At 35.2% G+C, this 21009-nt stretch overlaps 1 protein-coding gene across 1 annotated transcript in view; it reads right to left on the bottom strand.

The window, feature by feature from the left end:
* The window catches only part of LOC142986483 (otoferlin-like), a 151863-nt gene that overhangs the window by 78392 nt on the left and 52462 nt on the right, over positions 1 to 21009 (bottom strand). The window contains exon 3 of the mRNA XM_076135001.1: positions 10972 to 11160. Coding sequence (XP_075991116.1) covers positions 10972 to 11160 — 189 coding nt within the window. The remainder of the gene's footprint in view (positions 1 to 10971; positions 11161 to 21009) is intronic.

The raw sequence follows: 21009 nt of genomic DNA, 5'->3' as shown, positions 1-21009 counted from the left end.
AATCACGTCTTTTCCATAGGGGTAAGCAATGAACGCCACTTACTAACGATCAGTACCATCCTTAAAAATATAATATGTTAAATTACACAGTTACAGTTACAGTTGCTACAATCTACGATCCAAGTTTATGTGCCATCAGTAGTATGCCATGAACCTTTTCTTGATATTTTTGCGAAGTTTTCCTCATTCGTACTTCACAGGGTGTACAATTTTGTGGTAAAGGTTTGTTCTTTCATCATTCTTTGTTTCAATCGATTTCTGCTTGTAGGTTTATGTGCAATAGTTGTTCAAAGGGATTTCTAAATGGAAATATAGGCGTATTTGTAGGTCTTTTTTTGTGTGTTTCACACAAGTCGGCTTTTCAATTCGACAGTGTCTGTTGGCGTTACCAATACCAATCCGTAATAACTAATATTTGGCTTAACATTACGTTCGGCTCAGCATAGCCCATTATTATAAGCGGGTTAACCTGAGTACGCTTCTACAGTTCCATTTGCGATTGTTTTCTAATTATTTTTCTATTTGTGTCCATGAATGTCGACCGAAATATCGGTCGGACCCAATATCATTAGGCCTATCCAGAGCAAAATAATAGATGCTGAATAAAAACCAAAACAATCTACCTCAAGCCCTTTCGGAAGTACCGCTATTGCCGTTAGTAAATAGTACCTTTTTAGGTATATAACCTTCTCGTGATTCGATATGAGGTTCTGAATTCTTCGTGAATTACATAATTTTCTCGTAGAACCTTCCGTGTACCTTTTTACACGGAAGTTTCTGCGAGAAAATTATGTAATTCTAACTATGCTAACAAAACTCTTTTAAAATACCATTATTGCGCACATACATAATATCACATATAGTTTTTTTACCAGAGACTAAAAGACATCGGTTGGTACAGTTGCCGCCAAATAACTTGAACAATTTCGCTATATCATAGGGAACGATTTCTAGGTCCGCTTTGAAAGAATAGCAGAGCGCAACGGCTAGGGCTATAGCGCTTCGATCGCTTGTTTGGTAGAACAGTCAACCGAGAGTCCTCTGCACTGGGTCTACGTTTAGTTTGCTTTCTAAAATAACTTCTTGTGTTCAAGTTGTTTGGCGTCACCTATACGATCCTAACAAATTTCCCTTACCTCATTAATTTCATACAAGACCGCTGGTTACGAGTACTATTACCGTTTATGTCTTTCTAGAGCGTTCCCTCCCGACTTTTGCATTCAAGCCCGTACAGTAAATTTTATTCTAGACTACTAATAGACCAAAAAAAATACAGAATTTGTTATCAAAACAAACAATTTACACATTATATTCCGTTATAAACATTCGTGTATTTATTTTGAAGTAAAGCCGGAGTTTTGAATCATTGATGTTGAAAAGGCAAACGGTCACTATATTTTACTGAATAATTCATGCTATTGTTTGTTTCACAGTATTCAAAGTTACACTTCACCCTCCAGCCTTTTCATTATTGAGGATGGCAACTCAGATTTTGATGTTTTGTTCTCCATTTTAAACTTTTCAATTTATATTTTTGACCCAATTTAATACATGTACATAGACTTAGAATAATACTTTTGGTGCTGAGCTTGAATTTGGATCAAATTATGTCACGACCTAAATATGCTTATTTTTATATATAATGCTTAGTTTTTGTATTAATATTCGTCCGCTATTGTACTAATATTCTTCATACTTACGAAAAAAGGTAGCTCTCTCAGCTTCTCATTCGCTCATTGTGGTCTTATTATCACAATGACATGTCAATTGTCCAGTAGCGCGATTCTGTAAAGTCGGTACTGTCTAGTGACGAGAGTACGACATTAAAAATGTACTTCAAAAATTGTTTCTATGGCACCCGCTAGAGGCGCTGATCAGATTTTCATACAAAATTCTATAGCTAGTAATTCTATGGTACTGGTCAAAAAAATACCCAAACGATAAGGACAACAATATCTTTCAAAAACGATTTTCCGAAATAACTGTCAGTTATTTGAATGTACCCCTAGACGAGGGTGATAGCAAATATGGACCGTTTACCAAACTTTCGGCGCATCAAAGTTTTGGAAACTTTTGGAGAGTAAGTGCTAATCGTCGTCGACAAAATTTGTACAGAAAATTGTCTGCTAAAGTTGATTTAAGTGGTGACGTCAGAGGTAGATACAGGTATTTATTTCAACTTAAATTGTTCCGTGAAAATGTGTACCTTAAATATTGTAGTCTGTTTTTATTTTACTTGAGGTCTATGTTGAATTCGTGATTTTTCTATACTTTGATTGCCTTATCAACAAATGTTGTTTAAGGTTGGAATAATCAGCGTTTTGTCTTTGTCATTATATTATTATAATAAAGATGCAACGCAAAAGCTAAAGAGCTATGAAGTTACTATAAGAAAATATTTTTGACTTAGTTCTGTTTTGTTGCTTGTTTCGCTTGTAGCATGAATAAAGTTTCAAAACTATACGTTTTATATTCACAGAGGAAGTATTTCTTAAAACATTTAAGATGGTCGCTCCTTAAGATTATTTTTTTCTTTTTTGAACCATTGTGAGTGCCAGCATTGTTACAGGGAAGATAAAATCAACTGAGGTTTTTTGCGAAGAGAAACAACTACGGCTCGGCTTCACAACGAGCGCTTTTCTTAACAAAATACCCTCGCGGAAAGAAATATATAAAAATCATAAGTAAATATAGATTGTGCCGCTTGCTTTAATAAGTTTTGCGTTTAATAATCTCGTTATCGTTAGTATTTTTGTTTTTGAAGTTCCTGTTCATTAATAAACCTTAGAGGCGTGACTCCTGTAGAGCCATTACATATGTATATGAAAATTAGGTCTATAGAGGTGCGATCCACAAATAATTGTTTCGGGTCTGGTTGTGGTTTGTGTCCGTTGTTTGTATGTTTGTAAAAGTCCCCGCGATTTATGAGCAATTCTTAGTGCGGGAGGTGTCTTTTAGAAACAAAAAATGGTGCAAGTAATAATCACCAAACGAATTTACTTGAAATTATTAAAATGCTGCTGTTTTCTACACGTATAGATAGTTTAGGTAGTTTGGGTAAATTAACGGTCACGTGGATTGACTTGAAAAAGAAAAACGAATGAAAGCCTAAGACTGAACTATTTGACACCATATTTAAAGCAAATGTTTGTATCGTGAATTGCTCTGCGGCTGCATAATCACCGTGTATTCTTCTGTCACGGCTACAGACCGCAATTACGCTAAATACGAGCTTTTGAAGTTCTACGCTTCGTTATTTTCATACATTTACATATTATGAAGAAAATGTATTCGGTTTTAACTGTTTCGGGCGTTTTCTTGTGATAATTCTTTTCAAAATTCTCGAGTTTTTAACTCGCAGGTCGGTGCTTTTACAAATGAGGTGCGTTCTACGAAATTTTAATTTGTGTGAATGTTATAACGCTGTGAAGGTAGAAGCTGGGGTTTTTAGAAACAATATGAGTTCTAGGAAAATTTTACGTAGGTACAAAAGCAGCATTCTTTCATCGTGATTATTCTGGAATTGAAAAATGAGTTTCCGAATTAAATATTCGGTTTTTAATAATAATAAGCACTTTTTAAATATCGCTTTGTTTATGCCTAATTAAATTGAGCTAAGTATATGTATAACTAAATAACTATGCCCGAAATAGTATGCGCAAAATAGATATCTGCTATAATTGAAATCCCTAAGCACATTTAGATCTAATTTAAATTAATCTCCTAATTCCACAACATTATTATTACTATATAATTATCATATAATTAATCTGAATATCGGTTTCAATGCCCAATAATTACACTCACATGAATCAGTTTTAACTATATAATCGTATTAGATAATATCTATAAAATATGAAACTATCATTATATTTTATAATACTAAGTGCCTTTGCCGCGTCTGTCGTCGGTATGAATTTCTGTTCGCGATGAACTTGAAATCTACTGAACGCGGCTTTATGCGGGTCTCAGCAGTACACTGAGCTTTTCTGAAGGAACGTGTTAGTGATTGACAAGATTTCAGGTTAAAAAATTTCAGTCGGGGCGGGCCTCTAGTTTATTATAATATACAACAGCCTTTCTTCCAACTATTTTGCAGTCGGCTTTCAGTCTCCCCGGATGCAGATGAATACCAGTATTTGTAGCGACTTAATATCGGACATTGTCATCATCATAACCTTTGTTATAAAATATAGATACCCTTTCGTTAAGACTAATTTTAATATAATTATTATAAAAGTAAAATGATTTTTTTTTTAATTAAATATATTTAGTGACACTCGGTTACATGTTCGCATGTAATTGACCACTGTTTTAATTCACGACAGGGTGACATGCACGATTCTTGGCAAGCTTTCCAATTATAGCACAGCTTTCTGTAACGACCCTATAAAAAACGTACTGAGATCGTGCACTGTGTTACACAGTGTCGAGCGAAATTACTACATGAATTAGAACAATATCTGTGAAGTAATAGCATGTTTGTTTGAAATGAAAAAGGCTGAGTTAGATTAATAGGGTCCGACAACTTAGTAACGAGCTTCAAATGTAAAGTTAGACGCTTACAAAATATAGAATTTAGAATGTCCTTCGCTTGGAAAATTATGCAGGAGGTTTCCTATTTGCTATGACAACATTTTTGGAATATATACCTAATCTCAATCTTTGGTCTCTGCCTACCCCTATGGGAAATAGATAGCCGTGATAGTGTGTATGTATGTATGTATCGCACTTTTTATCGTGAATATTCAGAGTCCAATTCTACCCACTGCTGAGTATAGGCTTCTCTTTGTCCAAGCCACGCTTCCCCATCCCGACCTAGCCTTTTCTAACAACATCTAGGCGTTCCTCGCCTTTACACTGTGTGTTACTGGACGCCCCACAATATTTTAGATATACAAATACATGTATACTTTAGATTAATTGCAATTCAAGTTTTTCTACCAAGTTGTCGAACAATAAAGGTTATAATAAGTGTAGGTTGTGTTACGCGGTATCAGGCGCTATTCGTTACTCCCTCGGAAAACATTTGTCTCCCTAATTGGCTGATTGTTGATTCGGCGAACCGAACAAATATCAATACACGGTTTGTTTTAACTGAAAAAATACACGAACTATGTTAGTGTTTCTATTTCTATTTGTTGCTTGTATACGTTCACGGATATGGATATCGGTAACGGCCTTGGTATAGGAAAGCCTATGCTTCTGTTGAATATTTAGAGTTGTATGGAAAAAGTTTGTTAGAGTATTTTCCGCAAAGCCTGAAACTCGTTAATGAAGACGGGAAATGGATACAGGGTATTCATATTCACATATAAAATAAAAACTGATGCAGCATAAAAGTCTACCCTCAAAATTGGGGAGCGGCTGACTGACCCGAGTTCACCACGCTAGCCAAGTACGACTTTTATGTTCTAGGCTTTGTATTCTTTCAAAAGGGGTTTAAAGAACTTCCAGACAGGTTTGATCACAACGTGTTCCGTCATCATTAGAAAAAGAGATAATTCTAATGTACAAAAAATAGAGAACTGATATAAAGATGTTGTAATAATTATACTTTGCTTTGTTTCGTCCAGAATAAAACGTGTAATGTAATAAAACATAAATTCATCTATCAGCAATCTGGCCTTGACCCAATAAAGGAGCCCATTATAATTCGTTCCTTTGACTTCAAACTTACAAAGACCCACAAGGATTTATTCGTCAAAATTAAAAACACTCGGAAAATGGCTTTTTTGTTTTTAGTGAAAATATTCCTTGGACTAAATAAAGTATATAGCCCTTTATAAAGTACATCTTCTCCTTAAGCTTTAAAACTCTTATAAAATCATGCCTTCTTCCCATAGAGTTAGACAGAGATCAGAGGACGCCACTTGGTACGATTTCTATAAACTTATCTTGGTTCATTTATATCCATAGATCTTGTCATACAGGATCGCGTCCTACAAGTACACCTGACGTTGAAGTCCATAGGTAAATCTTTGATGAACCAGTCTTTACAAGACACTACGTTTCATCATAGATTTAAACATTTTGTCAATTTTAGTGACTGGTCTACAGGCTTTGCTGAAACACGCCAAAGTGCAACGTGACCTACTAACTCAATATGTTACACAAACTGTTTTCGACTTAATGAATTAAAGATGAATGAGATAATGAGAGAATTAGTGGATGTATTTTTAATTTAAACATCCAAACTGTAGAATATAGTCGTAGTTTTAATACCAAAAGCATCTTCTACCAGTCTACCTTAATGTGGCATACATGTATAAGTTCTGTAACGCACCTGAGATCACTCTTTGTTAACGAGAGTTTATTACCTAGATGCAGTATATAGTATGCACGCATTCATTATCGCAAGATGGATATTAAGAAAGTTCCTGAAATACTTAAGCACTTGTTTGAGCATTTACTAAAGTTATGAACCACTATAAGACGTAACAAGTTACTTTGGTACTGCACTTTATGAAAGGATCTTGCAATGCAAAGTAAAATTCGAGAACGTAGGTCGTATTTTTCGTCATGCGGCAATACAGACTGCATCTTTGTCTCAAAATTTAGTCATTGTACCTATTTAGATTTAGTAGCATAAGGTAATATTTTCGGTGATTCGATTATAACTTTCAAATATGTATAAGGTGAATGATTGGACTGTTTAATTGACGATATATTTAATTAGACGTTAATGATATATCTAAACATGCAATGTGTCAGAGATCATCTATACTAATATTATAAAGCTGAAGTTTGTTTGTTTGTTTGAACGCGCTAATCTTGAGAACTACTGGTGCGAATTGAAATATTATTTTACTGTTGGATAGCCTATTTATTGAGGAAGGCTATAGACTATATAACATAACGCTACGACCAACAGGAGCAGAGTACCAATAAAAAATGTTACAAAAACGGGGGAAATATGACCTAGTCTCTCTTATGTGACGCGTCGAGTCAGCTAGTATCAATATACAATTGAACTTGTCTAACAACGCCTTGTTAACGCAGTCTTGCTAGAAACTCTTCATCAAACTGTTGCTCACAAGTCACAACAGTGTCTCTTCTTACATAATTAGAAGTTACATTATACATGCCAACCAAGTGTGCAACTTTAGATTTTCATTTAGATAGCACGCGAGCACTGCCGAGTAAAGCTTCTACCACAGCCTGATCGTGATCTTGTAATATTTAGCTCTGGATAACACGGTTCTTGAATGTAAAGTAAGAAAATACATAGTTTTGTGACAGGAGCTCGAATATCTTGAAGCGTTATTTACAATTGTTTGAGATTAATCCATGCCTTTAGCTTACAGATTTACGTTTCTGTTTCCAGTCAATTCAAATGTTTAGTTGTAAGTTAGTAATCTCATTAGCAGAACAGCACAAGTTAAGAAGTTGTGCTAGAAGAATCATCTTCTTCCCAGAGTTAGTCCCGCCTTGCACAAGGCTCAGCTTTCCTGTTATTTTTTATCTAAGCTCTATCTAGAACGTAATTTGAATACTAGGAGGTGAGGCAGTTTGGATATAAGACGAAGAAAAAGTAAATACACAAGGCGACGTCAGACTTCATCTACATCTTTCCCAGTGTAAAACGTGTGATAAATTCTTTTCCGTGGCGTATTTTAAAATGTGCCTCAAGTATCAGTGCTCAGCCACAAGGAAGGACAATAAACCAAAAGTTGGCGGCCCGCCAGCCTTGGAGTATTAAGGTAGTAAAATTAAAATAGGTCGCGATTTCCCTCGGCGCAACAAGTAGTTACGATTTGTGTTGAAATAATGACATGTTGAATGGAATTGCTTCCCGGAATCCGATAACAGTAGGCCCCTTGTTATGTTTTGGAAAACACTGTCTGTTGACTCAACTCGAATACGAAAGGAAAACGAAACTTTTATTGAATAATCTTTTGGTAAAGGAATTGTATCTATTAGTAGACTGTGAGAACGTAAGTTTTAAGTTTACGTTAGCGTACGTACGGTGTGTATGTACGGAGATAGCGGAATAATATGGAGGCGAGAATTGATCAAAATTACCATTAGAAGCAAGCATATGCTTACGCCTAGGAGCAAGGCACACACACAGGCTCGGACTCAAATCTCCAGTATTGCAGTTTTCTCAAAAACATTTGAGCAATAATGGCCACCATAAAATCATTACCTATTTCCATTTCTGAGTGTTCAATACGTTTTTCTTTTACTTTTTTCTTGATATCTCTTTATTACACAGTAACATCTCGTACACATAATAACACGAAGCTTAGAAGAATTCCATTGAATTCAGAGACACGATGCCGTAATAGCAGTAAGCTGCGTTTCCCAGCGCTGTCGTTAACCACCGTGCCTCGTACAATGCAACACGTTTCATGGCCCGGGAACAAAATGACTCTCTCAGGGATTCTCTTACATACTCGTATGTGTAAGAACTACATACGGAGCTCTAGATCTGAGTATAGCAATGTATACTTGTAATGTAAGGAGTGTTGCGATCTATTACACTTAAGCAAAAAAGTCTAACATAATAATTGTTAAGTAGAGAAATAGATTAGTCAAGATATTGCTTCATATCATGAAACAAAAAACACTGCCGCGTTAGCATCGCGATAACCGTTGCGTTTGCCTCACAACAAACCAACTACTACTGTATGTTTTTAATAAGCTATACCCTCCCACGGAATTGGTCGAGGTTTCGAACACAAGGCAACACACCTATTTTCGAAGCTATGTGTGGATTATAAATAATTATAACTCGCTTTCATGACAAAGAAAAATCGTTTGTTGCTTCCGCTTTTTTTTAAATTGTCAAAAGTTGTACTATTTGATCAAAAAGCGGGCTATGGACTTTGCACCCTATAAAAAACTATCTTAAAGGGCTCTAAGGCATAAAAGATTTTCCTACGATGTTTTTCTTCAACGTCAAAATAAGTGACAATCATTTGGAGACTTAGGAGTCTACTCACATGCTAAGAATCTCACACATGAGTGAGTTAACTACGGACCTTTATTTTCAATGGAAGTTTCACTCGGTGAATGTGTGAGTTTACTACTCATACATTTTAGAGGTGGTTGAATCACCTGATTAATAATAATAAACTTGAACATAACGTTTTATTTCTTATTATCATCAAATATCATTGCGACATATAAAAACATAATTTAACATAATAACAATAAAATAAATTGCACAGTCGGCTGCAAATTTGCTAATTATTTAAATTTAATTTAATCAAGTACTTCATCAAATTATTGTTAAAATTAAAAGGACGATTTTATCTTTTCAGTTTTTCAATGCAGTGTCCTATCGAAATTTCAGAAAATAAATATAAAGATATTCAGAAAGATTTCAGAAAGTAAATATGATTACACACTATAATAAGACACTATAATTTATAATTATTTACACACTTCCGCAAACATAACCGCAAATAATAAGTGAATAGGTGCTAAAGTTTTATGATTCACCTACATTCAAAATATAAAAAGATTTCTCGGATTACCCACTATACTGTAATTTATTACAGGAACATGTCGTTATTATTTTTTATACTTATTTAATTTTGGTATATACTTTCTATATGTATACTTGATGTTTCCATGTTATCTACTAAGTAAATAAATAATAATGTGACTTTTATTTTTAACAATATTTTGATTAAGTACTTGATTAAATTAAACTTAAATAATTAGCAAATTTGCAGCCGACGGTGCAATTTATTTTATTGTTATTATGTTAAATTATGTTTTTATATGTCGCAATGATATTTGATGATAATAAGAAATAAAACGTTATGTTCAAGTTTATTATTATTAATCAGGTGATTCAACCACCTCTAAAATGTATGAGTAGTAAACTCACACATTCACCGAGTGAAACTTCCATTGAAAATAAAGGTCCGTAGTTAACTCACTCATGTGTGAGATTCTTAGCATGTGAGTAGACTCCTAAGTCCCCTCAATCCTTTATATCGAAGGCAAAGTTTATACTGCGTCGTAAGCAACTGTTCTTCCTCTTGTTCTTTCTTGGTTAGTGGTCAACCTAGTGTCAAAGTTGATCAAGCCGCCCGAAGGCCTTTGACGTGGTTTAACGACTGTTATCTTAATTGATAACAACCGGGACTGACTTTTTACGTGCCCTCCGAAGCACGGAGACGCCCATTTCAAATACCACTATGCGGTCACCCATCTATGGAATGACCGCGCCAAGGTCTGCTTAACCCACAGATCGTTTACCGACTGGTGAGCACAACTGGCTATGGGCGCCTCGCAACTGTAATACCACTGTTACTGTTCTAGCATGTAAAACAGTTTTTCTATAGTTTAATGTGATCGATAGTTACGTGTTAGTTCATATAACTGTTGTGTCGTGCTGCTAATGGTTTCACTATTTGTTTTGTTATCGTGTTATTATACCTAAAACTATTTATGATATGTCATTGTGAAATACGATATGAAACGATAGCCTATTGTAAATTTAACAATGACAAATGTGCTAGAGTAAAAATGGTACTAGTTAATAGTAATTTGTTGTACATAGAACGGATTGGCAGAACGTCAATTTCACAGTTAAAGTAATATCTCAGATGAGAATTGTACTAACCCTACTTCATATACTAATTTTATAATCTCAAATCTGTCTTTTGGTCTGGTACGCTTTCACAGCCAAAACATTGAACCGATTTTTAGACAGTAGAAGACCTAAGTTTTACAAAGGCACTTTTTTCCAAAAATGTGTACTCTGGGTTTTAATTCCCGGGTAAGCCAACCGGCAATGTATGTGGCAATAGGCTCGCTCCCTATTACACAGGAAACTGTAAACGATGAAACGCGGATATATATCATACATCTCCGATCTCTACCTACATCATTGGGAATAATAGACGTGATATTATGTAAGTAATCATATCTTAATTCTATTAGGAGACTCCAACAGTAGGGCATTAATGGGGATATTTTTATACTTTCATATTTTTTTGTTTCACTTACCGGAACAGCTTTGTTGCGGTCATCGACGAGTGTGTCTGTGATGGAGAGTTGTCCGTCAGCGACGACAATCTGTAGGCCGAGGCGGTAGACGCCGAGCACGCGAGGAGGGCCCCACCGCACGCGAGACAGCAGGTGCAGGGTCACCACCTCGCCTGGGTCTATGGGCCGCGCTACTGGCCATTCGAAGCGCTGTGGACAAGAAAATGTATTAGTAAAAAATTAGCTCATAAAAAAGTGTCTTGTTATTAGCTATCTGTCTGTTTGCAATACTCAATGTTCGAATTTTTCTACGGAGTTCATTGCAGTTTTTAACAATGCACTGAAAAAGATATTAAAGGTTTGTGTAAATATGCTGCCAAATATTCATGATAGTCATCAATCATCATCACGATAATGACGGCGTAAAAAGTATTGTGATCGGGCTCTAAGTTCAGATAGAACTATTAAAAAAATGAAAAACTCAGGAATGCGATTTTAGTTTATAACTAATAGATCCTCCCCTGCCTCATTTACCAAGAACATAAAACGCGAGTTGCTGCCAATAATCTCTTCTCACAAACACACTGTATGTTTAAGAACATAATCTAGAACAACGCGTTTAAGTCCACAAATTGTGCTACATTTCTCAGTAAAATTTAATGTAACAAGTTGTATTTGGCGATACACAGCGCTAGGAATATTTCGACATAATCTACTGTGATTCGCCTGTAAATACCCGGGAATCCCGACAGTAGGATTAAAAGGAACGAGTTCCTAGTTCCTACAACGTGCTGCGGAACAAGTTCCACGGATTCTGAGAGCGGTTGCATTATTTGCCTTGATTAATAAACGTAGGAGCAACGAATTTTGTGCATTCCAGGAATTCAAATGTAATTAAGCGGCAAAGTGCGCTTCAAATCCTTTGACATGACTGACCTATACTGTAACACAGGTTATTGTTGTAAAATATTAAGCAGATATTCTGCTCTAAATAAACAAAACTGGATCACCGAAATTTGTATTTTCATAAATAAAGTTTGCCTTATTTAAAAGTTAACATGTGCCGAATAAATAATTTTAGCGTAATAAAATTCAAAACTCACTCGCTCCGTAATAAGTTCGTAGAATATTATACTTATTAATTATTGAGGCAAATAGAAAATTCAGTAGCAAACGATCTTGGAGTTACCACGCATTAAGTATGCGTGAAGGTCAGTACTTACTGGTCAAGATTCAGCATCATTGCGAACCGTTTCATACAGAATGCAGAGGCTCTGAATAATTCCCTACGACCAGAACCGAAAATTACCCAACTGTTGCTTGTGAAACAAAAAATATGTGCGTACTAAATATAGGCGGATTACTTTATGCAAGAGCTTATTTTGGGTAAGGGAATCCCTTCGAAAACAACCCTTTGTAAATTATTGATTGAGTTTCGTATTTCTGTTTGTGAAATTTTGAGATCTTATTTCAATACTGAAGGTCTCGGGGCAAGGTTATGTCTCGATTTTGTAATTAATTATCAACATATTTGCCAGCTTCAGACAGATTTTTATCACCTTGATCTTTCCCAGAGGACCAAGGCTGATACGATTAGTTACGATATAAATAATATAGAGCTTAAGCTTATTTTACGACGTACAAATATAAAATATTATCTTACAGCGTCCATTACCATTTCAAATGTCAATAAAATCACGGAACACAACCCGTTTCGGGCGCTTTTATACCTTAAAACAATGTCTGTCTATTTTTGTGTTTAATCATAACAAAGAAAACACCAGAGGAAATGAAAATTTCAAGGCAAGGAACGGTTACGAGGTGGGATAACGACAACATTATAGTATTATGGAAACTTTTATATCTCGGTTCAAACCGATAGTAATAATAAATAGCTGTACATTTTCTCATAGGTGTAAGCCCTATGGTATGAAGAAAGGACGAAACATACGTTTCTAGTACTGTGTTCAATTAGACTTTTGCAACATTTTTTTTTACCCTTAACTGTCGGGTCTATCCCACTAGTCCCGTTGAGTTGTCCCGTGACGGGACAACTGGCACTATTTTGTCCCAGTTGTCCCGTGGCGGGACAAGTGAGACTGTTTTGGTGGCAGTTGTCCCGTTGCAGAAAAATCACGGGACTAATGGGACAGACGGAAGGGTCAAAACAACTGGTTTCATTGAGTTGTTGTGTGACAGCAGGTTCTTGGTACTTTGGTAAGATAGCAGATGATGAATTGTACGCTTATCTATATAAAGTTTAAATTCACAATTTTTTTTACCATTTAGGCTTGTATAGTAAGCAAACTCGCAGAGACCCTTTTAGACAGTTTTAGTGTAACAAAGATGTAATAGGACTCAATCCGGTAACTATCCCTGTGTACACTTTAAGTATTATTACTAAGACATAGGTTTTAATATCTTTGGTTTTACAATTTTATCTACACAAGTATAGTGCATATTCCATTTGAGATATCTACCCTTGTTTAAATGTACTAGTTTGTATAACGTCTGCTATCTTACCTAAGTACCAAGTACCTGTTGTCACAGAGCAACTCAATGGAACCAGTTGCTTTGACCCTTCCGTCTGTCCCATTAGTCCCGTGATTTTTCTGCAACGGGACAACTGCCACCAAAACAGTCTCACTTGTCCCGCCACGGGACAACTGGGACAAAATAGTGCCAGTTGTCCCGTCACGGGACAACTCAACGGGACTAGTGGGATAGACCCTAACTGTCCCACTGCAGGGCAAAGGTCTTGAGACTTTGAGTCCACCATGCTGGCCAAGTGCCGGTTGGTGACTTTGCACGCCCTCAATAAATGTATTAAACAAATTTTAGGCAATACATTAATAAATTCATTAGGAAATCTACTCTCACTTTTTTGTCGTTGTCGTTTACCTTCTAGGCACAAACCTCCCATTACCACTATGTTGATCCAAGTAAATGACATAATAAAATAGACTATGTGCAAAATTGTAGTGCGGAGCGAATGTTGAGTGATTTATAAAGTAAATTTTCTGCTAAAATCGTCAATTCGTAGGCAAACGGATATTTTGAGTACATACATTATTAATTTTATAAACATTTTTAAATGTACGTAAACATACGCTTTGTTCCACCGAATGTAACATTTTAATATTAAACTAAATGTAACTTTCGAAACAAGAACAACTACGGATTTCATGCTACAAAGCTCAGGATTATTTGAAAACTCTCTATAGTATTTTATAAAACTTTTCTGTGAATTCAACATGTTTTTTTTTTCATTTTTTCATTCCGTTGTTATTGGAAACTGAAGCAATATCGAATGAATATCGAAATAAAAAATTGAATTTTTGACTTTAATTGACGAATAAACTTCTGTTAAAGTCTGCGAACAAGATTTAATCTAGTTTCTAGTATCACTTTACTCTTACTTATTTCTATGTAAGTGTATATCAACGGGTGCAAGAGCATAATTCATACCAATTACAATCACATAAAAAACTATCATTTTTAAGATTTTTAGAAATTCTAACAATCGTAACTTGGCTCGGTCATGTTAGTTTATCAGCACCGTACATCCATTAGTGTTTCAACCACATTTAATGAAAATATTCTCCGATAAAAAAGTGACTGTTAGTCTTTTTTGCTTCTTCTCATCTAGAGTTAGTCATCGCACGATTTCATATTTGTACCTAAATCAATAAACTTTTTGAATTTGTTTGATACAACAATAGTCACGCCTCCAGCATCAAGACGAAGTTTATTTCTAATTACACGTTTATTTATTTTCAGCAAAAGCCTTGAACCTTGAAAGATGTTCCCGTATTAATTTTGTCACGTTGTTTATGAGGCCTTATCTCGCGAACTTTTTGTATACCAATCACGTTCTACCCATGAAGGCCTTTAAGAATAATTATGGTTGTCATTAGTTGCCTTCTGGAGGCGTCTGCACAAACAAAATTTCTTCTGAGCCCTTAAATATTGAGTTTGAACAAGTCTTGTAAATTAGCCGTTATGTAAGTCGTTTCTTTATATTCATTCATTAAGTTTACGACAAAAGTAATGTTATAATTGTTCTGTGCCTGGCACGTACAACATAATAATGAACTCTTTTTAAAAACTTTAAAGTAAAGACAGGGTTTGTTGGTTTTTAATTATCCAATATTGAATCGTTAATAATCGCCCTACTCTCGACATGACTAGTTTAAGTAATATTCATTATTCATTATTAGAAACGAATTTCTAGTAATTGGAAATTTAACTACCTATTCACTATGATAACTAGGCGCGCATAATAGCCAAGAGAATACCGTTTAGACCACCGTTTTAGTGCAAAGATAGCAGAAAATATTGCGAATAACATAAATGTTACCAAAACGTTCTCTTATAAAAACTCTTTGAGCATTGAAAACACTATTTGCGTTTATCTGCCATTTAGTTTAACGTTACATTTAAAAAGAACTTTGATATTTTTACCGTATTACCTAAAATATGAAAGAAAATGTAGTGTCATTTTGTTTTTACATATTTTTTTTGTAATACAATAATGTTTTGGATGTTATGTGTAAACAATAAAAATATCCTTGAAATGTATGATTAATTAATGACATTGAAGAAGATCACAGAAAAATAATGATAATGTTATGGAAATACTTATTTATTTATTAAGCAGAACCTCAAACATGTGGTTCGTAAATATAATTAGATAGTAATAAACATTTTGAAATCCGAAAGATTATGTACAAAAGGTGCCCAAAGCATTGCTACTTATTCGAACAAGCTTATCACGTTGTAGGCCGATTTCAGCTGAGCTTTTGAACACGGTATTTCCATATTATCTGATGAAATTTGTGTAATCGCGCCTCTCAAATCTTTGGTAGGCTTTACTCGATGGTATATCTATGGAAGCTGTAAATGGGCCGAACACGATTGGTCTAAAATGAGAATGAGTATAAGAAGAGCTGAGCATTTTTCCTGCCTTGGCTGGTAAGCACATGTAAGAATATACGGAGGTAATATTTTAAAATGCAGATTTAATCGTATTTATTTTTAGTACCTAATGATCGTTACAGAGGGACGTGGCCGTTGGGGCAGATCGAAGAAGCGCTGGCGTGACGATCTAGATGCATTTAATATTAATTGGACACGAATAGCAGGAGATAGAGGGGACTGGAAGAAAAAGGGGGAGGCCTTTGCCCAGCAGTGGGACAGTACGGGCTAACAAAAAAAAAATAAAGATCATTATGTAGTTATTTGTAGATTTAACTGATTTATAAATAATGACAATTCTGTCGATATCGGATATCGGGTTAAAAATAAATCACTCAAAGTGGATATACTGGATAGGTATTCATACAAATCCAAATTTTACGTGTTTTACGAGATGGTTAAATTTTTATAATAGGTTCGAGATAGAAAATCTAACTTATTCAATAAAACACTTTCATATTGACAGTCAAAATACGTGTCGCACCTTTTATTGAGATACACAAACAAAACTAATAAACACAGGATTTATCACGTATACCAGAATATCACATTTCACATACCTATATTCTGGGTTCGCTTTGATTTTTTATTTGTTATTCGATACCGTGGTCTTCGAACCTTTTATTTAATAAAACGCCTGTAGAAAACTGTTCTTTGGTCTCTGCTTTCCCCTATGGAAAGGTGTGAAATTATGTTAGTTTGTATGTATGTATAGTATATCTGAAACAAACGTCTGCTTTTCATCAGTTTCAGTTCGCGCATTATCCTTGAAGAACAAATTTAATTCATCTTCAACGTCATAACCTCATTGATTAGAGTGACAAACCGCTTGTAGCCAGCTAACACAAACATACAAAAATACAACTTAGATCGCAACCAACTTGACTAATAAATCGTCAAGAAGGTAACATCCTTCCTAAAAATAAAATGTGTGTAGGTAACTTAACTTATAAAATTGTGCTGCAAATTGCAGAATCATCTATATCTATAGCTCAATTTAACTGTATCAATATAATGCTCGATATGCACAAATCCGCAAACGACCGACAAAACCCGATTTTATTTCGAATTAATCAGTGGCTATTGTCTCCAATATCGGCCGTGATGAAAAATGTCAGCGATATCAACGAGTTTTAATAAAAATGGAAGTATATCGTTATGATGTTTTATAAATTTTATAGAGTAGTGTTTGTGAAATAAAGGTTGGGTTGCGCCTTACTTTAGACGGTTAGAACGCCAGTAAATATTTTCCCTTTGTTAGTCGGATTGCTTAAAGTAAAGATTTTTCTCTTTCTTTGTCTTTAAAGTATGAAAAGTAGTGCGGCATCTTTACAGTCGGTACTAATGCGAATCGAGTATTTGGAATTTCAAATGTACTGAACAACTAATCCATATGGCATCCACTAAGTCTAGAGGAGCTGATGCTCTTGATACAAAACTTCTTGAGAGCTACCCGGTTGTCGGTAGTTGATAGTCGTAGAGAATGGCCCCTCGGGAAATAATATATGTTCGGGCACAACCAACTATCATAGGTAGTTCTTCATTTGACGTGCAATTGCTAAATAAATTATTTTAATAATTATAACTCCCATCGTCATTAATTTGGATATCGTTTCTCGTAGGTTATCTCAATATTTACAAATATATGGTGTGCAGCAAATTGAAGACTTGTACTGAAAAATTTAACTATTGTTACAGTGAACATAAAATGTTGCAATTAATACCTCGGCCCAGTTTTATGTCAAAAGGTCGTTGACATCACCTTGCTGAATGGTATCATGTAACAAAGAATTCAATACATTATACTGTTATTTGTATTACAAACGGACACGGCTTATAATGAATTATTAATTTAATGCTCTGTTTCACAAATGTTATTATTTTTTGTTCGAAGTAACATTTAGTATCAAGAGCAGTGATAGCCGAGTGGTATAAGTTGACACCTCCTACGCAAGTGGTCGCAGGTTCGAACCCGAGGCAACACACCAATGACTTTTCGAAGTTATGTGTGTATTAGAAATAATTGTCACGTGCTCCAACGGTGAAGGAAAACATCGTGAGGAAACCGTGCATGCCTAAAAATTTGTTTGATACATTTATTGAGGGCATGCAAAGTCCCCAACCCGCACTTGGCCAGCGTGGTGGACTCAAGGCCTAACCCCTCCCTCATTACGGGAGGAGACCCTTGCCCAGCAGTGGGACAGTAATGGGTTAAATTTATTTATTTATAACATTTAGTATATTTTCACCATCCCTTTTTATAGTCAACCTAATAACTGAAGGATATTGTTTAAAAAATTTGGTGTTATTTTCCTCTTTCCCCTTTCACTCCCACGGCTTTAACACCATATTCCATATACATATGTGCTAAAAAAATTGTGCTGGAACAAGAATAGGTACTCCAATTTGCTTATTCCAGACTTCCAGCTTAATAATTGTTATCATAATTCATAATATCCCTAGTAGCTTCAGGAAGCAACTTGCCAGACAAGTTGTAGCCAGTCTTCTCGAAACCTTAGATGACATAATTTAGAAACATCAGAAGAAAAGCATATCTGATTTTATGTAGCTTAAAGTTAATTTAAATACACTGCAGATGGTACCTAATAATCGCAACAAAAAGCACCAAAATGCGGGACAGCAACAAATACCCAGTTGTCATCAACATTATAATTTGAATTGGGCTTATTTATTTAAGGATCAGTCCTATTTCAATCTTCATAATTGAACATCTAATATTATAAACAAGGAGTGCTTTAACATTAATTTGCCTCAATAAGTAAAACGTGAAAGGTTCGGACATGTTAATCAAAGTTAAACGAGTGATGAGACGCGGAACATCCGTCAAACGGAGAACATACTGACTTGTTATTGTTATTACTTGGGGCTTGCTTTTAAATATGTACACGTATGTATTGTTAAGCCTTTAACTGTCTTTACATTTCTTATTTCGGTACCAGGCTACATTTAATCAATTCGAGAAAAAAGAGTTCTTAAGGCTTCAGTATCGTTGAAACAATGCATTATTATTGCCCTGCACTTCGCTTGCATAAAAGACTGCTGTCATCTTTGACAGAAAGTGCAAGATACCTAGCTCGATTCTCTACTACTATCGACTCCCGACAACCGACCTGTCATCGAGAAATTTTGTATGAAAATCTGATCAGCGCCTCTGACGGTCGTCGTAGGAAATATTTTGACAGTACATTCTAAATGTCAAAATTTCGAAAGCTAGCCGGTTGTCGGTAGTCGATAGTGGTAGAGAATAGAGGTACTGTGCACATTACACATCATCTCGAAAATTAAATGAATTAGTGAGCAGCAGTGGGACATTAAGGTAATAAAATATTTTTATTATAAACTGCTGATGAAACTTGACACAACATGCGCGGGACATCCTCAGAGATTGACACGACGGTTGACGTCGCACACCGAGCGAAAAAAAAATGTGTTGACCGAACATTGTGTAAAAGATTGTGTAAAACATAAATCTCCATGAGCCTGGCTTCGATTGCAAATCCTATTTGAAGCAAACAGGCGTTGTAAAATGTGTCGCAAACCTACACTTGATATATTGCATTATTTCCTTTGCTATAAAATTGTAGTCGCAACGTCTAATATAAAATTTATGAGGTATATTGCCTGCTGAATATTCTATTAGAGCCTGATACCTGCCAAAGGAACTGTATGTTTATTTAAAGTTTACATTTTTCTTTTTAATATCATATTTATTAATATGATAATGTAAAATGTAGGTGAATAGTCCGAAGAAGTCTGAACACTTATACTTGCAGCCACTTTTACAGTTTATAGTGTCAGGTAACCTATGTGCCAAATAAATAATGTGACATGACATTCTAAATAAAATTTTTCACAGCATTGCTAACATTTCATCTAATAAGAAATACAATATTACATATAGATGAACGATAATTGGAGGCGGTGAAACAAGGGCTTAGACTTACTCAACTCGCTACTTAAAATCAATGCTCAGTGGAAATAATCATTGACAACTCTTGAAAAATGTCCCCAAACCACAGTTGGCCAGAATGATGGACTGAAGGCCCACCTCCTCTCATGTCGAGATGAGACGCTTTCCCAGCATTGAGACTAGTAGTATTTTGTAGTAGTAATTTGACTTATCTCTGTATGATTATAAAAATAAGTAGCATCAAAAGCAATCCAAAAGAAAACATACACTAGTTATTTCATGTGTTTCTGTAAAAACAGTGGTTTGTATATAGGTAAGTATTCATACCGCAGCGCAGGTCAGCGCGACCTCATCTAGCAAAACAACAAATTATACATTCTGCAAAGAGAATGCTGAATGATGGCAACTGTGGCATGCGGACTTATATGTATCTCAGAAAGTAATTTAAATTTACGACTTTTTTTTTGTGCCTGAGGTATTCAATGGCAGTTTAAATTATGAAAGTCTCCCTCTCTCCCTCTCTCTCTCTCGTGACTGCTAAACTGCTGAGCTGATTTGATCTAAGTTTGCGTGAAGTAGAAGACCCGGGATCTGACTAGGGAATTATTTTGAAGAGTACTTAAAAAGTTAAAAGTTTCGGCTGCAGGTACCTTAGGATTTTAATCCTGAAAGTAATAATATTATTTTATTCAATAAACTAAGTTATTATTGTAGGTACTTGCTATAATATAATCATTCAATCATAAGCTCTGTAAATTTCCACTTCAAGCAAGAAAAACATCGCTCACGGTAAAAAAATAAATACCTTTCCTTATAGGTCACAAGTTTGTAAAGGAGTTACCAAACAAGGCAAATTAATATTCCTGTTGTACAAGGTTTTGAATAACATACTGACAAAGGCTTGTTTTTTGATGGTTTTCTTTGTTTCAGAAAAAATCAAGGTAAACAATAACATTTGTTTTATAAAGGTCAACCGATAGAATAGCACAACGTGAGGAAATCATTTTTAGCCACGATTCGTACGCAACGTGCTCTTGTTTTGTTTTCACAAATTTATATGCCTGCTGTAAGAGTGATAACTAGGATAATTAAAAAGAATGGGCTATGTCGTAAAATGTGTGATGTGGTGGTGCTGCAAGATCGTCTGCAGT

The sequence above is a fragment of the Anticarsia gemmatalis genome, chromosome Z (assembly GCF_050436995.1).
Source record: "Anticarsia gemmatalis isolate Benzon Research Colony breed Stoneville strain chromosome Z, ilAntGemm2 primary, whole genome shotgun sequence".
Lineage (NCBI taxonomy): Eukaryota > Metazoa > Arthropoda > Insecta > Lepidoptera > Erebidae > Anticarsia > Anticarsia gemmatalis.
Note: the sequence above shows the minus strand (reverse complement) of the source record. Positions and strands in the feature narration are given on the sequence as shown.